Here is a 23,496-nt window from a genome sequence, read left to right as displayed (position 1 = left end):
TCACAAACCATCTGAGAAGGGAGGGAGCCGGCGGCAGGAGGCTGATTCTGTCGTTGGCCACCGCAGCCTCCCTGAGGGCCCCTGATGCCCCGCCAGAAGCAGGGGCACCTGGGCGAGCCCACGCGGGGGGCGGGCAGGCCCCTCTGAGCCACGGGGGTTTCCTGTCTCCACTGTGTTCGGGACGGCCACGGAATCTCCAGCCCCAGCTCATTTTCTGTGGGCCAGGCACCCGGTGGGCCCTCGGGGTTTCGCAGGTGGAAGTCAAGGTGTCGGCCCACCTGGGCGCCAACCGGAAGCTCGGGGGCGAGTCCGCTTTCTGCTCCTTCGGCTCCCAGTTATTCGCTGCCTGTGGGCCGGGCGGGGGCCGCTCCCACCCCCTGACCGCCCCGCAGGTCCTGACTCCCTTACCTGCCGCCGGCCAGAGAAAGCGCTCTGATTTTAGGGGCCACGAGGTACCTCTGTCCACCCAGACAGGCTCCCTGCCACTAAGGTCAGGCCCACCACAAGACATGACCCAATCACGGGGTGACCCCCGTTGCCGTCACATCTGGAACCAGCACCCCACATGCTTGGAGCATGGAGCCCTTCTGGAATCCTCTCTGCTCCCCCCAACCCGAGTTCTGCCAGCACCTTCGGCTGTCGAGGGGGTAGGATGACGTCTTCCACCCGAGCGCGAGTGGACAAACCATGGACATGGGTCACTGTGAGACGACACGTGGAGGCCTGAGAACACGAGACAGACGAGCCGTCACTGCTCGGCAAGATGGTTCTCCAGGATGTCCTCTCAAGGATTCCTTAAGAAGCTTGCTGTTGGGGCCTCCCACATACTGTCCTCTCGGGCGAGTTCCCTACTCTTCCTGAGCCTGCGTTTTCCCGCCTGTGAAATAGGGACCGGACAGCACCCATCTCACGGTTTCTTGTGAACAGTGAGGTGAGGCAGTGCAGGGAGTTTTCGGGGCACCCCCAGCCCCAGGCAGCACCCAGGGGGAGCTGGTACCGGTGCTGAGGGAAGACAGTCTCCAGAGTCCATGTGAGGCGACTTCCAGGGCCTGCGTGGAATGTTCCGGGTCCCATGCCCCAGGAGGAAACCGAAGGCCCACGATGAAGACAGAGCAGGCACCTGGAAAGGGAGAGAACGGGGTCCCGCACGCGGTCTGCAGGCACGCGCAGTGCATCATGGGAAATTCCCTTGGCATGTGATGCTCGGGTTTGCAAGTTCCAGGATATTTCTTGTCTCCAGCACCAAGACCGACCCTCCTCCCCAAACCCACAGCCCTGCGCCCAGCCTGAGAGATGAATGGGGCCAGGGTGGGCTCTTTCCTTAGAGATTTCCAACAGAATCTATCAACGTTATTTAAACTTTGCTGGGTGGGGGAAACGAGAAGAACCCCGCCAGCCACTTTCCGTCGTCAGCTCCACTTGGGCTGCTCCTGCTGCTGCAGATAGCGGCCGAACTGGCGGTGCCACTTTAGTTAGAAGGCAATAACTTTCATTTTAGCTCAGAATTACTTTTTTTCAAAGCCTTCCCAATCTTCGGCTTGGTGCCTTAATTGCCCGGCTGCGCCTGACAGGGTGAAGGATGGCCTGGTCGCCGCGGGAAGGACTTCCGCAGCAGGGCAGGTGCAGTCTGGGGCTCTGGGAACAGGGACCGCCGGCGGCTGGTGAAAACCAGCACACGGCATCCCAAGGTGTCTAAATACGATACTGCAAGCCGACCTGGAGGGGCAGCCACGCGGCGCTGTGGGCTGCGGGTCCCGGGGATCAGCGCGCATTTGTCGCCTGTGATGACGTGGAACGGCTCCTGCGTGAAGCCAGCCTCGAGCTCCCCACCAAACACACCGTTTCAAGGGTAAAATTGCACCCGGGGCTGTCGGGCCGAGGCTGGCACGGCTGCAGTTAGCACGAGGCCCCTCCTGCAGGCGCGGACGGGCACGGCCTCCTCTCTCCTGAGGCCGGCAGAGCGGCAGGTCACGGGGCCCCGAGGGGGTGGCGAGGACCACTGTGCGGGGCCCCAGCTCAGAGACCCCTCCTCCCGGAGGCCTGGCGCTCAGGCTCTTCTGGGCACCCTGGGCTTGGTGTGTCTTGGTGCCAGGACCCGGAGGTCCGGTGTGTCGGGCTTGGAGGGCGACATGGTTTCCACAGGGAGATGTGGGCCAGGACACAGCTGGGTGACCGTCACAGCTTTGGCCTGCAGAGACCCCGGGCAGCTCCCTTCCACTGTCCAAGCCTCGGCTTTCCCGTCTAAATCGCAGGTCCCCGGTGGCCCCGTTCCAGCCCCTCAGCTGCCCCCTCTGGGTCCTCCAGGGAGGCCTGCCCACCTGCCGTCCTCTTGGCCACGCGTCCAGGACTCCACTCCGACGCCGCCTCCTCTGAGAGGCCTGCCTGGCCTTGCCCACCCCCGCAGGTCGCTGCGGTCGCACACACTGTCTGCGGTTCCCTTGCCTGTCAGGGCCCGTCTCCTGTCCGTGCCAGAAGCCCCAGGGCAGCCCGTGTGTCCCTGAGCCACAGTCCAGGCAGCAGGCCCCCCCAGCCTTTTCGGCACCAGGGACAGGTTTTGAGGAAACCAGTTTTTCCACAAACGGTGTGGGGGGGGTGGAGAGTGGGGGCGGGGGCGGGAGGAGGGGGTGCTTCAGGTAGCGATGGGGGCAGCACACCCACTGCTCCCCTCCTGCCGTGCAGCCCGGTTCCTAACAGGCCGCGGGCCAGCACCGTCCCGTGGCCCGGGCGGGGGGACCCCTGGGCTCGGGGGCAGCCCGGTGCCTGGCACGGGTGGGCCCTCGACAGGGATCGCCTGAGCGAATGACTGGTGAGTACAGGAACGGGCAAGCGTGAAGGGCGAGGCCGAGCGGCCCCCGCGGACCCTCCAGCCGGGGCCGAGGGTGCCTTCCCTTTCCCTGTGACGTCTTTCCCAGATGGAGCTCCCTGGAGCCCCTTCCCCAGCAGAGCAGGCAGCTTCCACCCCAGGGCCCCCAGCCCCGCTTCCCCTTTGCTACCACAAGAACAGAGGAGCCGGGGCGTGGACGCCCACGTTCAAGGCCCCCATTGTCTCCTCCCGGGTCTCCCCGGGGCCTGAGCTCTCCGCAGCAGGAGTCTAAGCGCCCAGCCCCGTTGGCACAAGTGGCCTTTCTGCAGCTGTGGACACGAGCCCTCGTCGTCAGTGGTGTGAGGACCGTCTGTGTGGGTCCTGTTTGGGCATCAGTGTGGAGCCTCGGGCCGGCTGCCAGCTCCTGTGGTCGTCCGTCCCGTCTCTCCCTCTCAGGACCCTTCCCCATGCGCACAGACGAGAGAACCAAGGCTCATGACGTGTCCCAAGCCCACCCCGCCCTCCCCAGGCTGGCCCTTGAGGGGCCCAGAGCTGTCACGTCGCCCCCGCCCCAGTGCCGCGGGTCCGAGGAAGCTGCTCTCGGCTGTTCCCGAGGCGGCCGGTCGGCACATCCCCACCGAGGGCGGCCGCGGCCCTGACGGCGTGTGTCGCCCTCCAGCTCCGAGCCCACGCCGTGGACATGAACGGCAACAAGGTGGAGAACCCCATCGACCTGTACATCTACGTCATCGACATGAACGACAACCGCCCCGAGTTCTTCAACCAGGTGTACAACGGCTCCGTGGACGAAGGCTCCAAGCCAGGTGAGCCCCGGGCCCCGGGGGCAGGCAGGGCCCACTCCTGGGGGGGGCCGTGCTGCCCCCGCCGCTGCCGTGGAGCCGTGGGACCCATCGTTGATGCGTTTACTTTAGCGGGTGTTTACGAGCACCTACTGCATGCACTGGGGAGCAGGGTCCCTGCTCCACAGACCTCACGGTCCAGAGAGGGCACAGACAAAGGAGCTAAACAAGGGAATGGAGCCACTGCAATGACGATGAGGTGTGGAAGGAAACCCGTGGGTGCTGAGAGCCGTGGGGGCGGCCGTAGGTCAGGGAAGGCCCCTCCGCAGAGCTGACCTGCAGGCCGAGAGCTGACCTGCAGGCCGGGGGCTGACACGTGAGGAGGAACAGACTCAGAGAAGGGCTGGTGGGGAGCCTGGGGGAGGAAAGAGCATGTGCAAAGGTCCTGGGGCAGGTCCGCGAGGAGGCTGGCCACCTGAGGCCTCCTGGGCACACGTGGGTTTGATTCCAAGCACAGCAGGAAGCCCGTGAGAGGGCCGATGCCCCCAGCCCGAGGAGGTGCGCCGCGCGGCTGACGCCGCGGTTCCCCTCAGAGCTGACCATCTCCCCATGGACTCCTGTCCAGCGCAAATGATGATGGCCACTATACTGTCTGGTCTCTGGATCCCATAACACCCGAGAAGTGCACGCCGCCCTCTCCCCTGTAGCTCAGGTGAGACTCAAGGCCTGAGGAGGCGGAGGAAGCAGCCCCGACCTCTCGGTGTGGACGTGGGCGGAAATCCCCGGGCGATGCCGGAGCCCCACCCGGGGGCCCACAGCGTCACGCGGGAGCACCACACAAGTGCCTCGCTCGTGGCCACACCTGCCGATTCAGGCGCTCTGCGGTGGGGTCCCCGGTCTGGGCAGACGAGCCCCCAGGCGATTCTGCACTTGCTGACGTTTGAGAAGCACAGCCCCGCTGTCTCCTGATGGCGGGGGGCGGGGAGTCATCCTTGGGACACGTGCTCGGCTTGGGTCGGGTCAGGGTAGCTGAACTAAGCACCACTGCTGAGGCCCCTGCTGAGGCAGCTGCCCCTAAATACAGGAGTCCAGTTACACTTGAACTTCAGAGAAGCAGGGCTCGCTTGCACGCATGAGTAGTGGGAACATACTTGAGTAAAAGCTATCAAACGTCACCAGGTGTCCTGCATCTTAGAGGCTGCCCCTCCCTGGCGGGCGCCCATTCTGGAAGGACTTCCCGGCTTTGGGGAAGCTCTGCGGTGCTGGGTGGCCTGAGCCCAGCTTCCCGGGCCTCTGAGGAGGGGTCAGCGGGCGTCTGGCTTGGAGGGTGGGCCGCAAAAGCAAACATTTATCATCCCTTCTCCACCGGAGGCGGTTGTCATAGCTCTGTCTCAGGGGGCCGCTGCTTCAACAAGGTGAATTGCATTTACGATTGATTGTCTCTCAGAATTGGGAGGCTCGGGCCAGCCTGGTGTCAGCAAAGGGAACGGGATGTGACATTATTTCTGCAAGAACCCTGGGCGGCTGGGCCCTCCAGGCCCCCGAGGGGCAGGGGCAGGCGGTGGGCGGCCAAATTAGCTACAAGCAGTCAGAGAAAATGAACGAGGGCTGCCAACAGCCAGCGCTTCAAGGAGCCGGGGTGGGGGGCTGGGTGTCGGGCTTGGGGAGGGAGCTTTCCTGTTAACAGAAGCAGCCAGTCCTCTCTCCCCAAGACCCAGGACGCTCTGTAAAGCTGCCTGGACATCACCAATCGTGCCTCCCACATCTTACATTCAAACAAATCAATAGAGACAGTTTTCCCAAATGTGTAACTGCCTTTGCTCATTAGGATGACAAAAGCAGCAAATTGCTTTGTCTTCCCCTCAAAATCCCGATAAGCCTTTAAGCCTGGAGCTTGGAGCATCCTTAGATCGCTGGGTGTGGCCTGGGCCCGCTGAAGGCTGGTGTCGACCCCACTGGCTTTTTGCTCCCCCGACACTCGGTGTCTCTCCAGGACTGTTTGCCCTAAATGCTGGCTGACTTTCGGAGCCCCTGGGGGCCCCCAGCTCCATCTCTGGTCCCGGGACAACCCTCAGAGGGGACCGGTGACACCACCTCTTTGTGCAAAGCCGGGGTTGGAGCCGCGCAGTGCCCCGTTGGACCCAGAAGGATGCCCTCACTCACTCTGGACCAGGGACACTCTGGACAAAGCAGGCACCGCATCCTCGAGGCAGGAGACGCCCCGGGACTTGGAAATAGTCTCTCCAATTTCTTCCCTTGCACCAGGAAATTAAAATAATAGAAGGGTTTTACACAGTGCCTTTGTGGGATAAGGAAAAACTACCGCCAGAAATTAGTCATTATTCTCTGGAATGGTAGGCTAATGAAGGGTTTCGGATGTTCGTTCTGATAGAGAACAAATGGAAAGATGTGTTCAATATTGACTCAGCTGAAGAGGAACCATCTAAGGTTTGGGCGTTCACGTGGGGCCGTCAGCGTGCCGACTGGGGCCGGATCCCGGGCCGATCCCGTGTCCCCCACGTCCTTCTCCCAGCCCCAGGCCCCTCAGTCGTATGAAATCCTCTCTGGCTTTGCTGGGTCGAACGGGCCCACACACAGCTGTGGCTCGTACAACTGAGAAGCTGGATTTCTCGTTGTATTTAATAGAAACAGCCACGTGTGGGTGGTAGCTGCTGCGTTGGGTCCCCACCCAGACGGGGCCACCTGCAGCAGGTGGTCACAGCAGCCGTCCCTCCCCACCCGTGGGAGCCTCTCTCCCCTCCTGGCCATTGTCCCAGATCCAAGCCCCTCGGAGACTCCACGCGATATCCAGACAAGAGCAGAAGGGGGAGCGTGTCCGCTGGGCACCCTTCGAAGGTCCCACTGTGGGAGCTTTGCTCGGGTGGGTGCCCGCCGCTCACCCCGTGCATACGCCACCCTGTCTTTCCAGACTCCGCCCTTTCTGCAGAGCCCACCGTGATCCCCACCCTGCTCTGTGTCCCCTGAACCTGCCGTGCCCACCCCCTCAAGGGGACCGTCTCACACCCCAGGCAAAGGCTGCGCCTGCAGGGGCGGCAGCGTTTTGCACGCAGGACGAGCACGTTCGCCGTCTCCGTGAGCGCCCGCTGCTGTGGCAGGAGGACAACTGATGTCCATCTCTGTCCAGCACAACGGGTCCTAAGTAAGCAGTCGTTTCCACCAAGGCCTCTCTCCCTGGCTTTGAAATTGACCCTGAGCTCATGAGTTCAGATTAGTAACAACTAACAAGAATTATGTGTCTGTAATAGAGATGTTTTCCATAAAGAAATGGAGTTTCATTGATTTCAAGCTCACCAGAAATTAGGGGTCCCAAGAAAAAGGTCGAACTGAAGTGAGATGGGAGGCGGCCCGAGAGGATTGTGACCCTGTGCCCACTGGGCCCGGGGTCCATAGGGGTGTCTCTGGCCTCTGCGTGGGCAGGAAGCAGGGTGTCTGGGCTTTGTACAACCTTGAACCCCCCACCCAAGCACTGCTACTCCATCTAGCTCTTAAATGTGCTTCCCATAGGGTCTTATTGGAAGAAATGTCTATTTAAGAAATTGTTCACATAACTGTGGATACACATGCAGTTGTAAGAAATAATACAGAGACACCCACAGACCCTTCAGCCAGTTTCCCCTGGTGCTAACATCTTGCAGAGCTGCCGTGCAGGGTCACACCAGGCTGTGACATTGGTGTGAGCCCCGGCCCTCACTCAGACCTCAGCAGGCTTGCCTGCGTGTGTGTGCGTGTGTGTATCCCTGCAGTGTTACCACATGTGCAGATTCGCGTGACCTCCACGGTCAAGACGCTCATGGTTCCGTCACGAGGACCCTCAAGCTGCCCTTTTAGGGCCACAGCCATCTCCCTGGCCACCCACCATCCCTAACCCTTGCAACCATTGATCTGTTTTCTGCCTCTGTGATTTTGTCATTTTAAGACTTCCATATACATGGAATCATAACAGCATGTTACCTTTGGGGACTGGCTTTTTTCACTCAGCATAATATCCATCCAAGTTGGGGGCATCCGAAGCCCATCTCTTTCCACTGCCGAGACGTCTGCAGTACGGATGCTCCACCCCTGTTCACCCTTTGAAGGGCATTTGGACCGTTCCCGGTTTGGGGCCATGATAAAGCTGCCGAGAACTTTCACTCACATACAGACTTTCACGTGAACGTAACTTTTCATTTCTCTGGGAGAAATGCCCAAGAACACAGCGACTGAGTGGTACAGGGAACAGGTGTTTGGCTCTTCAAGGAACCACCACGCGCTTTTCTGGAGTGACGGTACCATCTTCTGTCCCACCACGTGAGTGATCCGGTGTCCCCGTGTCCTTGCAGCGTTTGGTGGTGTCGTGGCCGTTCAGATGGGTGTGCAGTGATATCTGACGGTGGTTTGCATTTCTGTCTCCCTCACGGCTAATGATGTTGGAGATCTCTTCCTACATTTACCATCTGCACATCCTCCTCACCGAGATGACTCTTCATGTCTTCTGTCCATTTTCCAATTAGGTTCCTTTTTTAATCACTGAGTTTTGAGAATTCTACTTTAGATACAAGCCCTCTGTCAGATGTGTGGTTTGTGGATATTTTCTCCTGCTCTGGGACTTGTGTTTTCATCCTCTTCGTGGCGTCTTTTGGGAGCAGGAGTTGTTCATTTTGATGAAGTCCAATTTTTCACTTTCCTTTGATGAGTCGGGCTTGGGTATCCAAGCACCCTTCCCAAGCCCTGGATCCTGAAGATGTTCTAGGCTTTGTTCTAAAAGTTTTATAGTTTCACATTTTACATTTTGTCCATGGTTCATTCCAAGTTACTTTCTGTGTAATCTTTATATAAGGCATGAGTTCCTGCATCGTTTGTTGCAAAGGCTACCTTTCACTGAGTTGCTTTTGTACCTTTGTCCAAACCAGTTGGGCCTGTTTGTGGCTTTGTTCCCGGGTTCTCTTCTCCAATCCACTGATCTGCGTGTCTGTCCCTCTGCCAGCCCCACGCTGCCCGGTGACTGCGGCTCTGTAGGAAGCCGCGATGTGGGGTGGAGGCCCAGGCTGTTGGGACGGCGCATGAGTATGCAGACCCTGGCTGTCCCCTGTGTCCTCCCCGGGTGGGACCTTGCATTTGGCAGGTGGTGCCACAAGGTGCTCAGAGTCCAGGTGGCTGGCCACCATGTGGCCAGTGTGGGACGTGGCGTGACGTCGGCCAGCGACTCGATGTCTCATCGTTTATGGGAAGTCACGGTAGTGCCCACCTTGTGGAGGCAGCTGGGGGCGCCCACCGGGGGCTCCCGACACCCGTGCTACTATGGTGTTACTACTATTCGTGGGTATTAACTTATTAACATTGTTAAACGTTCTTACTCAAAATATTAGTTCACTTTCCCTACTCCAGCAAGTACATTGTCAGATTGAACCTCAGACTGAACTATAAGACTCGCTTAAAACCAGCTGTCCTTCACATCACGTCCCAGCATCCCCGGGGCCACCCTGCTGGTCTCCCTGGCGGTGGAGCTGGATCTCAGACCCGCCTTCTTCTGAGTTATCACAAACTCCCCGTTGGCCACGTCTGAACGATGGCGGTATCCCAGCCTGGGCTGGGCCCGCGGGGGCCCAGCTGAGGTCCGGTTCCCAGAGCTGATGGGGAGGATTGGGTACAGGTGCTTCTCCCAGGAAGCGCCTGGGAGGCGGAAGGGAGGATGCGTGGGAGAGGGGAGGGGGCGGGCCCGACCTAGGACGAGGCCCCACCTGGGCCTGGCCAGTCAGCACCCAGCAGCGAGCGGCTGCGGAGGAGGAGGTGGGGCCCCCAGGCGCAGGGGAGCCCCGGAGGTGCCGGCTTCAAGCCCAGCTGGCTTCCCCATCAGGCGCCCACCAACCTGAGTCCTGTTCCCAGAGCTGCTTCCAGGGGCGGCATGGCAGGCTGGACGCTGAGGCTCTGCCCCGGGCCGGCTGTTTTCTACATCGGAAGCAAATGCACTCCTGCCCCGCCGGGTGAGCCCCCGGGGTGCAAGCACATCTTTAAAAGGCCACGTCCTGCTCCTCTGAACCTGGCCTCTTTGAGAAGAAGAAATGACATTAAAAACAGCCGCTCGGCTCCCTGACCTGCAGCTCGTGAGCCCCGGCCGCCCTGTCCTCCCGCAGCGGGCGGGGGGCGGCGCCGTCTCCGCACGAGGCCTCGGGCTCCCCCGAAGGGGCGCACCGCCCGCCGTCGCCTTATCACGCGGCCGTCGCCGAAGCAGCACGGCCGAGGGCCGCCGGGGGCTGGGCGCTGTCCTCAGGCCGCCCGACAGGATGGCCGGCGGAGACCGGACAGCCCTGTGACACAGCACTTTGGAGACAGGGAATGAAGGTGCAGAACAGGTGAGGACACAGCCCGTGGCCGGTGTCACAGGACCACACTCGGGCCGCTCACCCACGCCGTACGACCAACCTCCTGACACCCAGCTGTGGGGAAGGAAAGCGCAGGTTTAGAGAAACGGGGAGGAGAACAGGTGGCTGGCGCTCAGAACACCCAAACTCCCCAAGGGTTTCAGCAGGGCAGCTTTAAAGGCCAGGCGAGGGACGGGTCCCAGGGTGTGTGGCCAGCTCGTGCACAGTTCCTCCTCTGATTGGCTGGTGGCCGGGTCACAGGGGTCCGCATCCGCCTCAGGATCCGGGGCGTCTGGGGCCACGTGGGCAAGATCATCAGGTAGTTAATTTCTTCCCTTTGGCGGTGGTTTTAGCGTGTGTAAGACAGCTCAGGAAATCTGTGTTAAATACTGTTATCCAGGCGCTTCAGACAGGGGCTAAAGCAGAGGATGTGGGGCCGGGGTTTGTCCTGGGAAGGCCCCAGAGGGTCCTGCTTGGTTCCAGGTGGAGGCAGGATTTAAACTCAGGTGTTGTGTCTCATGCGCTACAGTTCTAACTATGGCGTTAACCTGCCTCCCCTTGCCAGCCAGGGTCAGGAATGCACTTGGACACAGTCACAGAAAAGCCAGCTGAAACAAGTAGGGTTTTGGGTGAGAGCATGAAGCCAGCAGGGCCAGCATCTCTGTGCCCTTTGCCTCCCTGTCTGATTTCTCACCACAAGGTCACAAGGTGGCTGCGGCACCTCCAAGCATCACATCCACTGTCAGGGGAGAAGGGCCGTGTGTACCCTGGGAACTTCCCCTCTGAAAAAGCACACGCTGTGTGTGAGTATGCCTTTCTCCAGGGTGGGAAAATGTGAACCCCACTTCAGGGAGCCCATTGTCCAGTTGAGGAACCAAGAAAAAGCTGTGCTAGCTACGTGCCAACAAACAGTATGTGATGCACATCTGGGCAAAGGCAGAAAAGCCAATGTCCCAGGCCACTGAGGACGGAGGGAGTCTTTCCTGCCTCAGGACCTTTGCACGTGCTGTGCCCTCAGGTGGCCATCCTCCCCCTAATCCCTGGGATGCTGGCCCCTCCTCCATCAGCCTACCTATCGCTTCTCCAAAGCGGTCCTCCCTGCCCGCTCTCACAAGCAGGCCCCTCCCCACCCTCGGAGTCCCCGGTAACACCTCATTCCTCGTTCAGCTAGTTTATCATCACCACTGCTTTGCCACCCTGCGAGGCAGGGACCTCATCTGTTTCTGTCACCATGGTGTACCTGAGCAAGGGTGGGATTCAGTGTCAGCCTAGCCTCCGCCCGAGCCCGCGGGGAGCTTCGGGGGTGGGGACCACACCTCAGCGCAGCCGGCCCCGCTTCCCAGGATGCCCGGCGATCAGTCCTGCAGAGGCCTCCTGGAGGGTCTGCACCTGTGTGGAGGGAGGCGGAGTCGGCCAGGCCCGCGGCAGAGCACCAGCGTCCGGCAGTGCCTGAGGCCGCCTGGCTCAGCCCCGGGCAGGACCACAGGCCGCACTCGTCCTGCCGACCCCCGGATCACACACTTGCCGCCACAGTGCACAGCCCCGCCTTCCCCACGGGTCCACACCCTTCCCGACAGGCTTCTCCAGCTGGAAATCAGGGTCGCCCTGTGGCCGCCTGCCCGGAGGCAGCCTGACTGGTCTCGTGGCATCTCGAGCCTCCCAAGAAAAGATGCCTCCGTATTGACTGTTTTTTAACTGAACAGGCTGTAATTGGAATTTCTGCTTTCCCTAACCACTTGTATCTGCTGAGGGCCTATATTATAAATTTTGAAATTAACGTCGCTTTAAAATATTAAGTAGCAGAGAAATCTACATGCTGCAAATGAAGTCAAAGAAACCTTCATGTATATAAAGCAGAGTTTTTGCTTAAATAGATTATTCTGTTTATTTATTTATTTCATCTCTGTGCCAGCGGAGGCCCCCCCGAGACGAACGCCCGGACTAACGCACAGAGGGCACAAGATACTTAAAGTCACCTGAATATTAAGGATTGAAATCTATAGCCGCAGTGATTTGAGCAGAAAGCCAATTATGGGGCTGAATTAGTTTTCAAATTAAACCGCGATTTAAGGCTTGTGAAATTAATCCTTTAAGGCGCATGGCAGCGTTTGTACATGAACTCCTCGGAAGAACCAAGCCTCTGCCTTCTCCCCCTTTTCCTGCCGGTGCGATTAAGAAAGAGATGTCCAGCGTCTCGGGCAGCAGACCGCGCGTGCCCCCTTAGAGGAAAATACAGGGCGACGTGTAGTTTCGTTTGTCAAGAAAAATTCAAGCCTTTCTACTGGGGGGGGAGGCCCGAGGAGGCCTCCAGAGAAAGCCCTAGAAGGATGACTGCCTCCTTGTTCCCACAGCCCAGGTGGTGGAGGGAGACGTAGCTCCCAGGTCACTACGGATGCTGCTGCAGTGAGTGGTTCCCAGCAGAGCACAGAGCCAGGTACCACGGCCGAATCGCTCCCTCCGGTGGGTGGCCCAGGCTGCCTCTGCAAGTACACCGTGGCATCGGGGCTGCTGGGCGCGCGCGGCTGCCTGTGGACCAGACGCGCCCTGCCGGAGAAAGCGAGACAGCGGGGACCTTGATGGCAGGGACATGCTTTCCCAGACACTCAGGCTGGCCCTGCTCACGACCGGAGACATGATGTGGCCACTGAACACTTGCTGGAGGGTTCAGGAAGGGGCAGGGGGGGCAAGGGGGCAGAGGCAGGGTGCCACCCAGGGCAGGGCCTGGCCCCCAGGTCAGCAGGCATCTCCAAGTGCCCACTTTGGAGGGGGGGAGGGGGAAGGGGGATAAGTGCCCAGACAGAGAGCAGAGGCCGCCTCCCCCAGGCAGCGCTCCAGGTCTCAAAAAGCAGTTCCTTCTGCCTCCGCCCCGCTGTCTTCTTCTAGGAAGGAAATGAAAATCACGGAGCCCTTGCTCGGTTCCAGGGCCCTGAACACTTATAGTTCATCAGAGTTTGTTTCCATGGCAACCCTGCCCGTTGGCCTTTGGGCTCAGAGCACTTGGGTCTGCACGGGTCACCTGATCATGGAGTGCTGGCTGTAGACCAGCCAGGTTTTCAGAATCTTTTCTGAAAGAAACCAAATCTGCTTAGGGCTGGAAAAAAAAAAAAAGTCCCACCAGCTGCCTTATTTCTCTTTTTAAGTAACATTTTACCTTCTGATAATCAAGCGATAATCTTTGGAGGAAACTTGGGAGGTACAATTACAAAAAGAAAAACCTCAATCTCCCATCTTGCCTGCCACGCAGAGATTGCCGTGAGCACGTGTGACAAGGACCCCTCTGGTCTTCTCCCCCTGCACGAACACGCTGTTATATTAAAGAACACAGTTTAGAAACCAGATTGTTTTCTGTTTTGCTGTATATCATGAGCATTTCAAGGGTCACAAAATATTCTGCTCTGAACGACTCCGCCGTGGGAGTATACTTACTCAGACAACACCCGGTGGTCGGACGTTCGGCGTCATTTACTGTGGGCCGCACGCCTCGCTGGCACCGCGAGACGTAAGCCTCACGGGCCGGGGGCTTTTTGCTTTGAGGGCGTTGTTGATCCACACGCTTGTGCAGCAGAAGAGGGAGAGAGCCCCTCGTCCAGTTTCCCCGACAGTAACGTAGAAATAAGCCGAGGGGAGCCAGCAGAGGCCGTGTGTTCAGGGCAGGGGGGGCCCCGGCCAGCGTCACAGGCAGAGACTGGAAAGCAGGCAGAGGGCCGGGGAGCTTCCTGGCGGAGAAGGGGGCTCGCTGTGCCCTGGTGGGGGCGGGGGGGTCGTCCCATGTGACTTCCTGGGGGGGTGCCATGGCTCTCCCGGCTGACTGTTTTTAATCTGCATCTGAGGGCTCTGTTATCAGAACCTCCCCAGGTCTGGTCCTGGTAGGTTCTTTCCCTCTGTCTTCAGGCAGGTTTTGTCTTCTTGTGTGCCTGGTTCATTACGTGCTGTGCCTTGTGTGTGGAAGTTGTAGAGGTGACTTGAGGGTGTGCAAGATGCTACCTTTCTCTGTGGAGGACATCCTTTCCCTCCTGGCGGGGGACTCTGGTAATGTCAGGTGTCGTAACCTAAGTCACCTTCGCCAGAGCTGCGCTCCTGTCTGCTGGGACCGTGTCCCTCCCAGTCACCTTCACTCCCAGCGCACTGCCCTTCCAGGTCCGGCCCAGAAACTCGAGGGTTTTCCAGCCCCTCCCTGTGGTGAGCCCTAAGCTCAGTGTTTTACCCCCGTTCCCAACAGCCTGTTTAAAGCTCCACGTAGCTCTAAAGCTGTCAGAAGCCGATTAGGAATCAGCAACTGTCTTTTTTTTTTTTAATAGTTACTTATTTACTTATTTGGCTGCGCCGGGTCTTCATTGCCTCACAGGGGATCTGTTGCGGTGTGTGGGATCTTTAGTTGCAGCACGTATGTAGGATCTAGTTCCCTGACCAGGGATCAAGCCTGGGCCCCCTGCACTGGGAGCGCAGGGTCTTAACCACTGGACTCCCAGGGAAGCCCCCGGAATCAGCAAATGTCTTGAGATAAAAGTTGGCCCCGGTCCCAGGTTCTCCCCTCTGGCCAGCCCCCGCCCCCGCCCCCACCCCGGGTCTGTGCCACTGGTATCTCTCTAGTGGCCTTAATGAGGTGTTTTTATTTCACATTGGGTCCAACTTTTCTAGTTTTCCTCAGGAGGAAGATTGGTTTAAAATAATATCCACCATTTGCTAAAAGCAGAACTTCCTAGATTTCTCTTATTTATTTTTTTTTATAAATTTATTTATTTTATTAGCTGTGTTGGGTGTTTTTTTTGCTGTGTGCGGGCTTTCTTTTTAGTTGCGGTGAGTGGGGGCTACTCTTTGTTGTGGTGCACAGGCTCCTCATTGCCGTGGCTTCTCTTGTTGTGGAGCGTGGGCTCTAGGCACGTGGGCTTCAGTAGTTGCAGCACACGGGCTCAATAGTTGCGGCTCACGGGCTTAGTTACTCTGCGGCATGTGGGATCTTCCTGGAGCAGGGATCAAATCCGTGTCCCCTGCATTGGCAGGCGGATTCTTAACCACTGCGCCACCTAGGAAGCCCCCTAGATTTCTTTTAAATACTTAATGCCTCTGGGGAAATTCTACTGATAATTAAACTCATTAAAATTGGGTTTATGCAAAATTTTTTGAGAGTAGCCATTGCATGAAGTTAGATGGGTGTAGTTGATGAATTTTTTTCCTAGGGCTCTCAAAACGCAGACGTTCCGTATTTTCCCCTAGAAGACACTTAACAGAGACACGTTGAATGAAGAGGTGTCCTAGTGGGTTTGCAGCCTCTTGGTCTAATTGCACCCAATTCTCCACGAAATCCGGTGAATGAGTTACACTCTCACTGCCCACCCTCGCCCTGCACACTCCTGGCCGCCTGCAGACTGTGCTCTGAGTGTCTTCAAAATGGAAATTTGACCCACTCTCCTGATGAAAAGACTTCCCTGCGATCTCAGAATAAAGTCCAGAATCCCCGCCGTGCGCCCAGCCCACCTGCAGACCCATCACGTGCCCGTTCCTCTCTGTTCCTCGAGCACTCAGATGTCTGCTCTGCCCCGGGGCCTTTGCCCCCTGCCCAGAGTCCCCCCCCCCGTCCCCTCCACACCCCACCACCCTCATCGCTCAGCCTGCCCTGCTCCACCCCCCGACCTCGTTACCCTGCGTGTCCATTCGTGCGTGCGTTTCTCCCCCTCCGCAGTGCTCCACACAGCGGGCGATGGTCTGTGTCTCCGGCGTGTCAGGGGTGGGACCATGTCTGCCAGTTTTCGGCATCCTGAGCACAGAGCATGGTGTCTGCACAGGGCACGTGCTCACTCAGTAATTGTGGGGTGAGTGTCTCCACACACTGGAACGTTATTCACCCGTAAAAAGGAATGACGCTTGAAAACGTTAGGCTCCGTGAAAGACACCAGACACAAAGGACACGTAGTATGTGATTCCATTTATAAGCCATGTTCAGAGGAGGCCGGTCCGGAGACAGAAGGTAGATGAGCGTTGCCAGGGGCTGGGGAGGAGGATGGGGGGGGAAAACTCTTCTTTTTTTTTTACTATTTATTTATTCGTTTGTTTGTTTATGCGTGCATGCTGGGCTGGGTCTTCGTGGCAGCGTGCAGGGTCTAATTCCCAGACCGATCAGGGATCGAACCCAGGCCCCCTGCACTGGGTGATAGGAGTGTTACCTACCAGACCACCAGGGACATCCCAGGAGCAGCTCTTAACAGATACAAATTTCTTTGCGGGTGGCGGAATGTTCCGGAGTTAGACGCACTCTATTAACAACTTGGTGAATATACTAAAACGCACTGACTTGTGCACTTTAAAAGGGTGAATTTTCTGATGCGTGAATTACATTTTGATAAAAACTATATAAATCTGTGGATTAAACAACAGCGGGTTGGCAGGGGGGGTGTGGCGCTGCCGGCCAGGCTGGGACTTCCCATCCTTGAGTGTGACAAGTCAGTTCCTGAGCCTATTCCTCTCTGGTCAGCAGGCGAGCAAAGAAAACCTTTGCTCTATAAACAGATTCACCCTTCCTCTCTCTGTTTGCTTTGCTTTCAGTTTTCATGAAATGCATTTGCTTTGATAAGTTTTTATTCAGTAAAAGCTGAAAGCTAAAGCGGATTCCCAGTCAGGCCCTTGCTGCGCGCGGCGGGGTTGGACGCGGGAGGCGGGAGGACCTGCTTTGCGCACGTCTGCGCAGCGAGAAGCACGGGTAGGATTCGGGAAAGACTCCGTGCCTGGACCAGAAAGGTGTCTCCACCACTGTCTGCCCAACTCCCAGGGCGGTGCCGGCCCAGGGCAGGTGCCCGGTGCGCTCCTGATAACAAAGCCCGCCAGCCGTCACCGCCTTGGGTCCCAGCAGGCCTGGAGGCCCAGCTGCACAGCCAAGCCCCGAGCCCAGCTCAGCCCCCACTCAGCCAGCACCTCCCAGAAAGGGCCCCGTGGAGGGGGTGCCCACACTCCCTGACCCCCGTGGGCCCTGGACAGCACGTTGTTCCAACCTGGGGACGAGGAGCTCGGCTAACGCGCAGCTCAGGGCAGGGGCCCCAGGCCCCAGACTCCAGGCGCAGGTACAGGCCAGGACCCCGTGCCAGTCAGAACTCTGGGTTACAAGCCACGGAAACTCAGACTAAGGGGACTATATTGGTTCAGGTGTACAAAGAGTCTGTAAGATTCCTTCCCCTCAATTTTGCTTGAACCTAAAACTGCTTTATTAAAAAAAAAAAAGTCTTAATCTTTTTAAGTATAGCGATAACAGCTTCAGGTGCCCCTTGACCCAGGGGCTGCCTGGTAAGAGCTTGTCACTTGAGCCCCTCTTGGCTTTGTTTCCTCCAAGATGGCCCTGTCCTTCAGTTTCCCTCTTTGTGGCCACAAAGTGACCGCCGCCCCAACCTCACACGCTGACGCAACCAAATCCAGCGGCAGGGACAGTACGTGGGTTTCCCAGTGACCCCAGCAAGTGCCTCCTCCTTGGTCACGGGCTCTGATTGGGTAGGATGCCCGCCGCTAACCAGGTCGCTGTGGCCAGGGGAGGGGTGTGCTGTCCAACCAGGGCCTCCCGCGGTGGGAAGGGTGGACGCCAACATGACCCCACGTGCGGCTCTCAGGAGGCGGGGGACTGTGCCGCGGTGTGCCCTGCAGACCCCACCCCGGCACATGGATGGGAAACGGGCACCGAGCTGAGGAGGGCGTGGGCGGCTCAGCAGCCCTGGGCTCGGCAACGCGGGGGATACGCATCCCACGTGCTCCCCGCGTGTGCTCCCCCACCCCTGCCCGCCGTGTGCACAGCTCCCCCCGAGGCGGCTCTCCTCAGCCTCCTCAGGTGCCTGTCACGCACCTGCTGTGACCCAGCCCTATTTCTTTACCGCGTGCCGAGGCCCCGCCACGCCGCCCTCCACGGGGCAGCCGGGGGCCGGGCGGCTCAGGAGGGAGAGCGCTGGGGTTTGAGTGCGGGCTCCGCTGTCCCCAGGTGGCTCCTCCTCCTCCCCACCCCCCACCCTCCGACTGATGAAGTCGGAGCAGATGACCTCAGAGCAGCCTTGAGCCCGGGGAGAAACCCTCCGGCGGTCCTGCAGGAGTGTGCGGGGCCGGGAGGGACAGGTGCGCTCCCCCGGGCCTGGCAGGCCTCCAGGGAGACGTGAGGGCGGGTGGCATCTGCCGTGCGTGCGGGGAGCGGGGCGGGTGTGGCAGGCGAATCCCACGTGCGCTGCCGTCTCTGCCCCAGGCACCTACGTGATGACCGTCACGGCCAACGACGCCGACGACAGCACCACAGCCAACGGGATGGTGCGCTACCGGATCCTGACCCAGAGCCCGCAGAGCCCCTCCCAGAACATGTTCACCATCAACAGTGAGACGGGGGACATCGTGACGGTGGCGGCCGGCCTGGACCGAGAGGTGAGCGGGCGCCGTGGGCGCAGGGGCGTGGGAGGGGGACCTTGCCCGCTGGGTACAGGGCGTTTTCAGGCACTGGGCCACGTGGTCCCACCTGGACAGGTGGTGCGTCCCCGCCGGCCTCAACCTCGGGGTCCAGGAGACCCCACCTCGATCTGAGGGCCTCCTTGCTGGGGGTTGCTCTTCAGGGCAGAGGCTACAAGGGGATGACAGGTTGTCCCTTCCAGACTGAGTGTCCACATCCAGTGATGCTGGCTAGTTTGGGGAGCTGTGGACCTCGGACTCAGCTCAGCTGCCAGGACTTGTGTTGCCAGGTTGTCCCCCCACCCACCCCCAAGCAGTAAACGCCAGGCTGTAGTCTGGAACGTGCCGCCCGCCCCCGTCTCTGGGAAGCACATGAGGTGCCCCTCTTGGAATTCCTGGGTTGTTCCGAGGCTGCGCTCGGGTGATCTGGTGGGACGGAGAAGCCACGGGAAAGGCAGCTCGTTCAGCTGTGGCTCAGAGAAAGCAGGGTGGCCCCAGGGTCCACACAGGCTTGGGCTCGGCTGAGGGGGCCCTGGCCAGCTGTGTGGCCGTGGGCGCGTCTGGGGACACCTCTGAATGCCGGCCGCAGCGTCTCTGTCTGTGAAGTGGGCTCGTGCAGGGTGGGAGGCACGCTGGGTGAGGCCTGGCAGAGACAGTGCCCGGCAGGGCTGAAGTTGCACAGTGTAAATACATTGTCTTGGACCAACGTCAGTGGAGTTGTGCGATGGGGGCGGTGGGCCAGATCCCCCGGGGCTCGGAGCAGGTCTCGGGCAGACCCGGCCCCTCCATCTCCTGCACCAGAGGGTCCAGCAAGGCCCCAGGACCCTGCCGGGACCATGATGGGTGCCTACTCGGCACGGACGCGGCCCTGCAGCTGGCCCTTGGGATGAGGAGCTGCTCCGTCCAGCTTCTGGAAACCTGCTGCCCTTAGCTGGGGAGGTGGTCCCTCGGGGGAAATAGTGACGCCATGTAGGGTGGGCCGTCAGGGAGGTGAACCATCCCCCGTCTCTCCCCACCTGGGGTCCCCGACCTGCCCCAGGAGAGAGGGCATCCCTATTGCCCCCAGGCGACTGTACCACAGTATTTCTCCAGGCCGAAGCCTCAGCCAGGGTGTCTTCACACCTTTCAGGAGAGCAGCACGGTACGCCGGGGCCTGGGCATGACTGCACACGCTCACACACGCTCTCGCACATCCATGCACGTGTCCTCCTCCATGGTCAGCTCTGAAAGCATTCTTCTGAGGAAATTCCTGCCTGAGGTCCAGGCTCAAGGCTGAGCTGAGGCAGTGACCCCTGAACACGAGCAGGTGCCCCGTGTGCTCCTTCCTCACTTAGCAAATGTGGACAGAAGTGCGGTGTGAGGCCCGGCGGATGTGGAGCTGGTTAGACGGGTGGCTGCCCCCCCTGGGCCAGGGGTGGGGAGCAGAACCAAAGTGGTTACTCTGCAGTGGGTCATGTGTGTATGCAGTGGGTCATGTGTGTAGGCAGTGGATCACATGTGTAGGCAGTGAATCGTGTGTGTGTGTGTGTGTGCAGTAGATCACATGTATATGCAGTGGGTCACGTGTGTAGGCAGTGGGTCACATGTGTGTGCAGTGGGTCACGTGTGTAAGCAGTGGGTCATGTGTGTATGCAGTGGGTCACATGTGCAAGCAGTGGGTCACGTGTGTATGCAGTGGGTCACGTGTGTAGGCAGTGGATTGCGTGTGTAGGCAGTGGGCCATGTGTGTATATGCAGTAGATCACATGTATATGCAGTGCGTCATGTGTGTGTGCAGTGGGTCACGTGTGTAGACAGTGGATTGTGTCCACAAGGTGTCGCTGTGAGCGGATGAGATGAAACTAACTATGGAGAAATCAGGGGAGGCTTCTCAGAAGAGGTGGCCTTGTTTTGAGCTTTGTAGGCTCATAGAATCAGTATTTCCTCCTCTTTGGGACTAAGGACCCGCTTTTCCTGAACGCTGCACACGTGTCTAGCTGGTTCCAAGCCATCACAGGTCCCACTCTGCAGGCTCCTCCTTTCGATCAAAACCCCTCACTGAGCACCACCTCTGTGGTGGAAACTGCGGAGGGTGCTGGGCAGACAGCGGTGAGCGATGCGGGTGGTGTCCCTGGTCGCGTGGGGCTTGCTTTGCAGGAGGGAGAAACAGGCAGGAGGGAAGAGTCCTCACAAGACAAATGAATTCAGGCGGTGGTGGGGTGATGAGGAAATAGCATCGTGTGCCGTCCACAGAGGGCTGGGTCGGTGTGGAACGTCCAAGGAGGCCCCGTCCCTGTCCCGGGAAGGACGTGTCCCAGGGCTGAGGTAACAAAGGAGCACAGCCGGGGCCCCGAGCACAAGAGGTGTATCCTCTCACAGCTCTGGAGACCAGACGTCCAAGACCCCAGCAGCCTCGGGCCCCAGCCCGGCGGCAGAGGGGCCCGTCCGCCTCCCGGGGGCAGGTCCCACTGCCCAGCACGGCCTCGCCAGCCTCCGCCACCTCTAAAGGGCTTCGGGTCACTGCTGGATGAGCGTGGCACGCAGGGGCAGGGGGCGCGGGCGGGGAGCGGGCGGCTGAGCTGCCCGCCGCTCCCTCCCGGAGACTCAGCGAGCCGCCCCTGCGGCGTCGGCGTCGGGCCTGGAAGAGGCGTGTCCGGGGCCTGTGTCTAGAGCAGCAGTCCCCAACCTCTTGGCACCAGGGACCGGTTTCGAGGAAGACAGTTCTTCCACGGACGGGCAGGGATGGCTGGGGCGGTAACGCGCAATGGGGAGCGATGGGGAGGGCAGGGGGAGCGCTACTCTCGCCGTGGCTCACCCCCTGCTGTGCGGCCTGGTTCCTAACAGGCCTCAGAGCCCGAGCCGTCAGCAGCCCGGTGACTGGGGACCCCTGGCCTAGAGGACAAAGGGCCGGGCCCTGGAGGACCCTTCTGGAAGTCTGTACGGGAGGGAGAGGCCCCCCTGGGCAAGCTCAGGGAAGCTGCTGGTTCCCCCGCGCCCCTGCTTCCCCGCGCAGGGAGGACGGAGCTGCTCCTGGTTTGCATTTATTTACGAACAAGTAGGCAGATGTGGCGGGAGGGACAGGCAGGGACAGGCCGGCCAGCAGCAGCAGGCGGCGGAGACACCCGCCAGCAGTTCACGCGCGTTTCTGCTACTCGTTTCCGTTCTTCTGTAAGCACGTGCCGAGCTCCCGCCGTGGGCAGAGGCTGCTGGAGACACCGGGGCGCCCCAGGGACCCCACAGAAGGCAGTGCGGGCGGGCACCGTGTGCTGCATGTCAGCACATCTTAGTCCTCGGAACCTCCCTGGGGGAGAGTTCCAGCAGCGGCATTTCTTTCCAGATGAGAAAGGCGAGGCTGCAGGGGCTCTTCGCTGCCAGGGTCGCAGGGGCCCGGAGCTAGAGGCGGGCCCCCAGGGGCCCAGGCAGGCCCTGCCCCCATGCCAGGGCTGGAAACGCCGGATGCCGACAGGGGCCAGAATGCATGCCTGGGAGTGGGGGGTGGGGGGTGGGTGGAGAGGCCGGAGGAGGCTCTGCCCCATCAGGGCCGCAGCGGAGCGGACGGCAGGGAAGGCCTCAGGTGGACATTTTTAAAACTCCTGTGCAAGGCAAACGGCACACATCTGTGGGCCTCAGGCAGCCCTGCGGACCCCGTGGGCACCCCGGCTCCTCCCGTAACGGTCACTGCTATCTGCCACGAGGAAGCTTCGTTTTCCTCACCTCAGAAATGGGAACGTGAGTGCACCTGGGTGGGGTGTGCAGCCTGAGGCTGGGGGAAGGCCTCCCTGAGGTGCGTCTGTTAACCCCCTGCCTGCCCCCCCAGCCTGGATTCCTGGCCTTCTCCAGGAGGCTTCACCTGCCAGGTGAGACACAGGCCGCCCGGCTGGATCTGAGCTGCAGACGGACACAGCTCGTGGTCCCCGTACGTGTGTCCCAAATGTTGCCTGGGACACACGCGGACCAAACGTTGTCAGTTGTGGGTCTGAAGTTCGCATTTAACGGACTGGTCCCCGGTTTGTTCGCTCTGCCTGGCAACCTACCTGCGGCAGCCACCCACGCCGGGCCCAGGTCGGGGCAGGGGCACCTCTCGGAGAGCCCGGTGTGCGCGACACCTGACGGGGAGGGACAGCGGCGACCGGGCCCCCGAGAGCCACCCTGCAGGTCCGGGGAGGCGGAGCAGGTGGGGGCACGTGTGTGAGGCCTCCGTGCGACAGGCGCCCCGCACAACCCGCCCTGGAGCAGGAGCCCCCTCCCCCCCGTCAAGGCCCAGCCTCCCCGACCTGGTCCCTCACTTGGAGCAGACCAGGACGTCCAGAGCCACCACTTCCTCAGGCTCTTGGTCCTGCAGAATCGCTCCAGCGTGAGAGTGGCCAGGGACCCTCCCGTCCCATCCTCACCTTCGCGGCACCTGGCTGCCCGGCACAGGACGGACCGGCAGGCGCTGGGACCAGCCCGGCCTCGCGTCCTCGGCCCCCGCCCGGCTCAGTGCCACCCCAGAGGCCTGCCCCCGCCTTCGGGGCAGCTGCCGGGTCAGTCACAGGCCCCTCGCCAGCTCCCCACCCACCTCCCCGCCCGGAGCAGGTGCTGCTGCGTCTCAAGCAGGTGAAGTGAAATAAACACACGCCATCTGCACAAATGAGCGCACCCGCGGGCCAGGGTGACACAGCCACGGGCCGCTCCTCCCGCCGCGCTCCCCGCAGGTGGCCAGGCCTTGGGTTGGGGGGGCCGCGTGGGGACGGCCCAGCCCGGGAAGGGGCAGTGCCCGGGCAGAGGGAGCAAGGGAGGGTGTGGACGCGCGCGCCTCGGCACCCACGGCCCCGCCTCCCCGTGGCCTGCCCACCCCAGCACCTCACAGGCGTCTGCCTCCTGTCTGGTTCTTCCTGTTTTCTCACCAGACGTCACCTCCTTAGGGAGGCCTCCCTGACGCCCTCCTCTCTCACTGAACCGGCCCGGTTCCTGCAGAGTCCAGCGTGGGAGAGACACCATGTGGACGTGTCTCCTCTGCTGGGGGTCCCTTCCTGCCACAAGCTGCCCAGGCCATCGCTGCCATGAGGGCCCTGCTCCAGAGGGCCAGCGCTGCTTGTCCCAAATCTGGACATCTGCCCCGAGGCCTCCGCCCCCCTCGGCCGGCTGCCTCGCCCCTTTCTGCTCAGGAATCCAG

General features: G+C 60.3%; 1 protein-coding gene across 2 annotated transcripts in view; it reads left to right on the top strand.

Moving 5' to 3' along the window:
- CDH4 (cadherin 4) overlaps positions 1 to 23,496 on the top strand; it is a 525,471-nt gene that overhangs the window by 456,670 nt on the left and 45,305 nt on the right. For both annotated transcript variants that reach the window (XM_057703942.1, XM_057703945.1), the window contains 2 exons: positions 3,483 to 3,627; positions 18,169 to 18,341. In XM_057703942.1, the coding sequence (XP_057559925.1) occupies positions 3,483 to 3,627; positions 18,169 to 18,341 (318 nt within the window). The remainder of the gene's footprint in view (positions 1 to 3,482; positions 3,628 to 18,168; positions 18,342 to 23,496) is intronic.

The sequence above is a fragment of the Hippopotamus amphibius genome, chromosome 12 (genome assembly GCF_030028045.1).
Source record: "Hippopotamus amphibius kiboko isolate mHipAmp2 chromosome 12, mHipAmp2.hap2, whole genome shotgun sequence".
Classification (NCBI taxonomy): Eukaryota; Metazoa; Chordata; class Mammalia; order Artiodactyla; family Hippopotamidae; genus Hippopotamus; species Hippopotamus amphibius.
The sequence above is the reverse complement of the archived record's forward strand: the minus strand, read 5'-3'. Positions and strand labels throughout refer to the sequence as shown.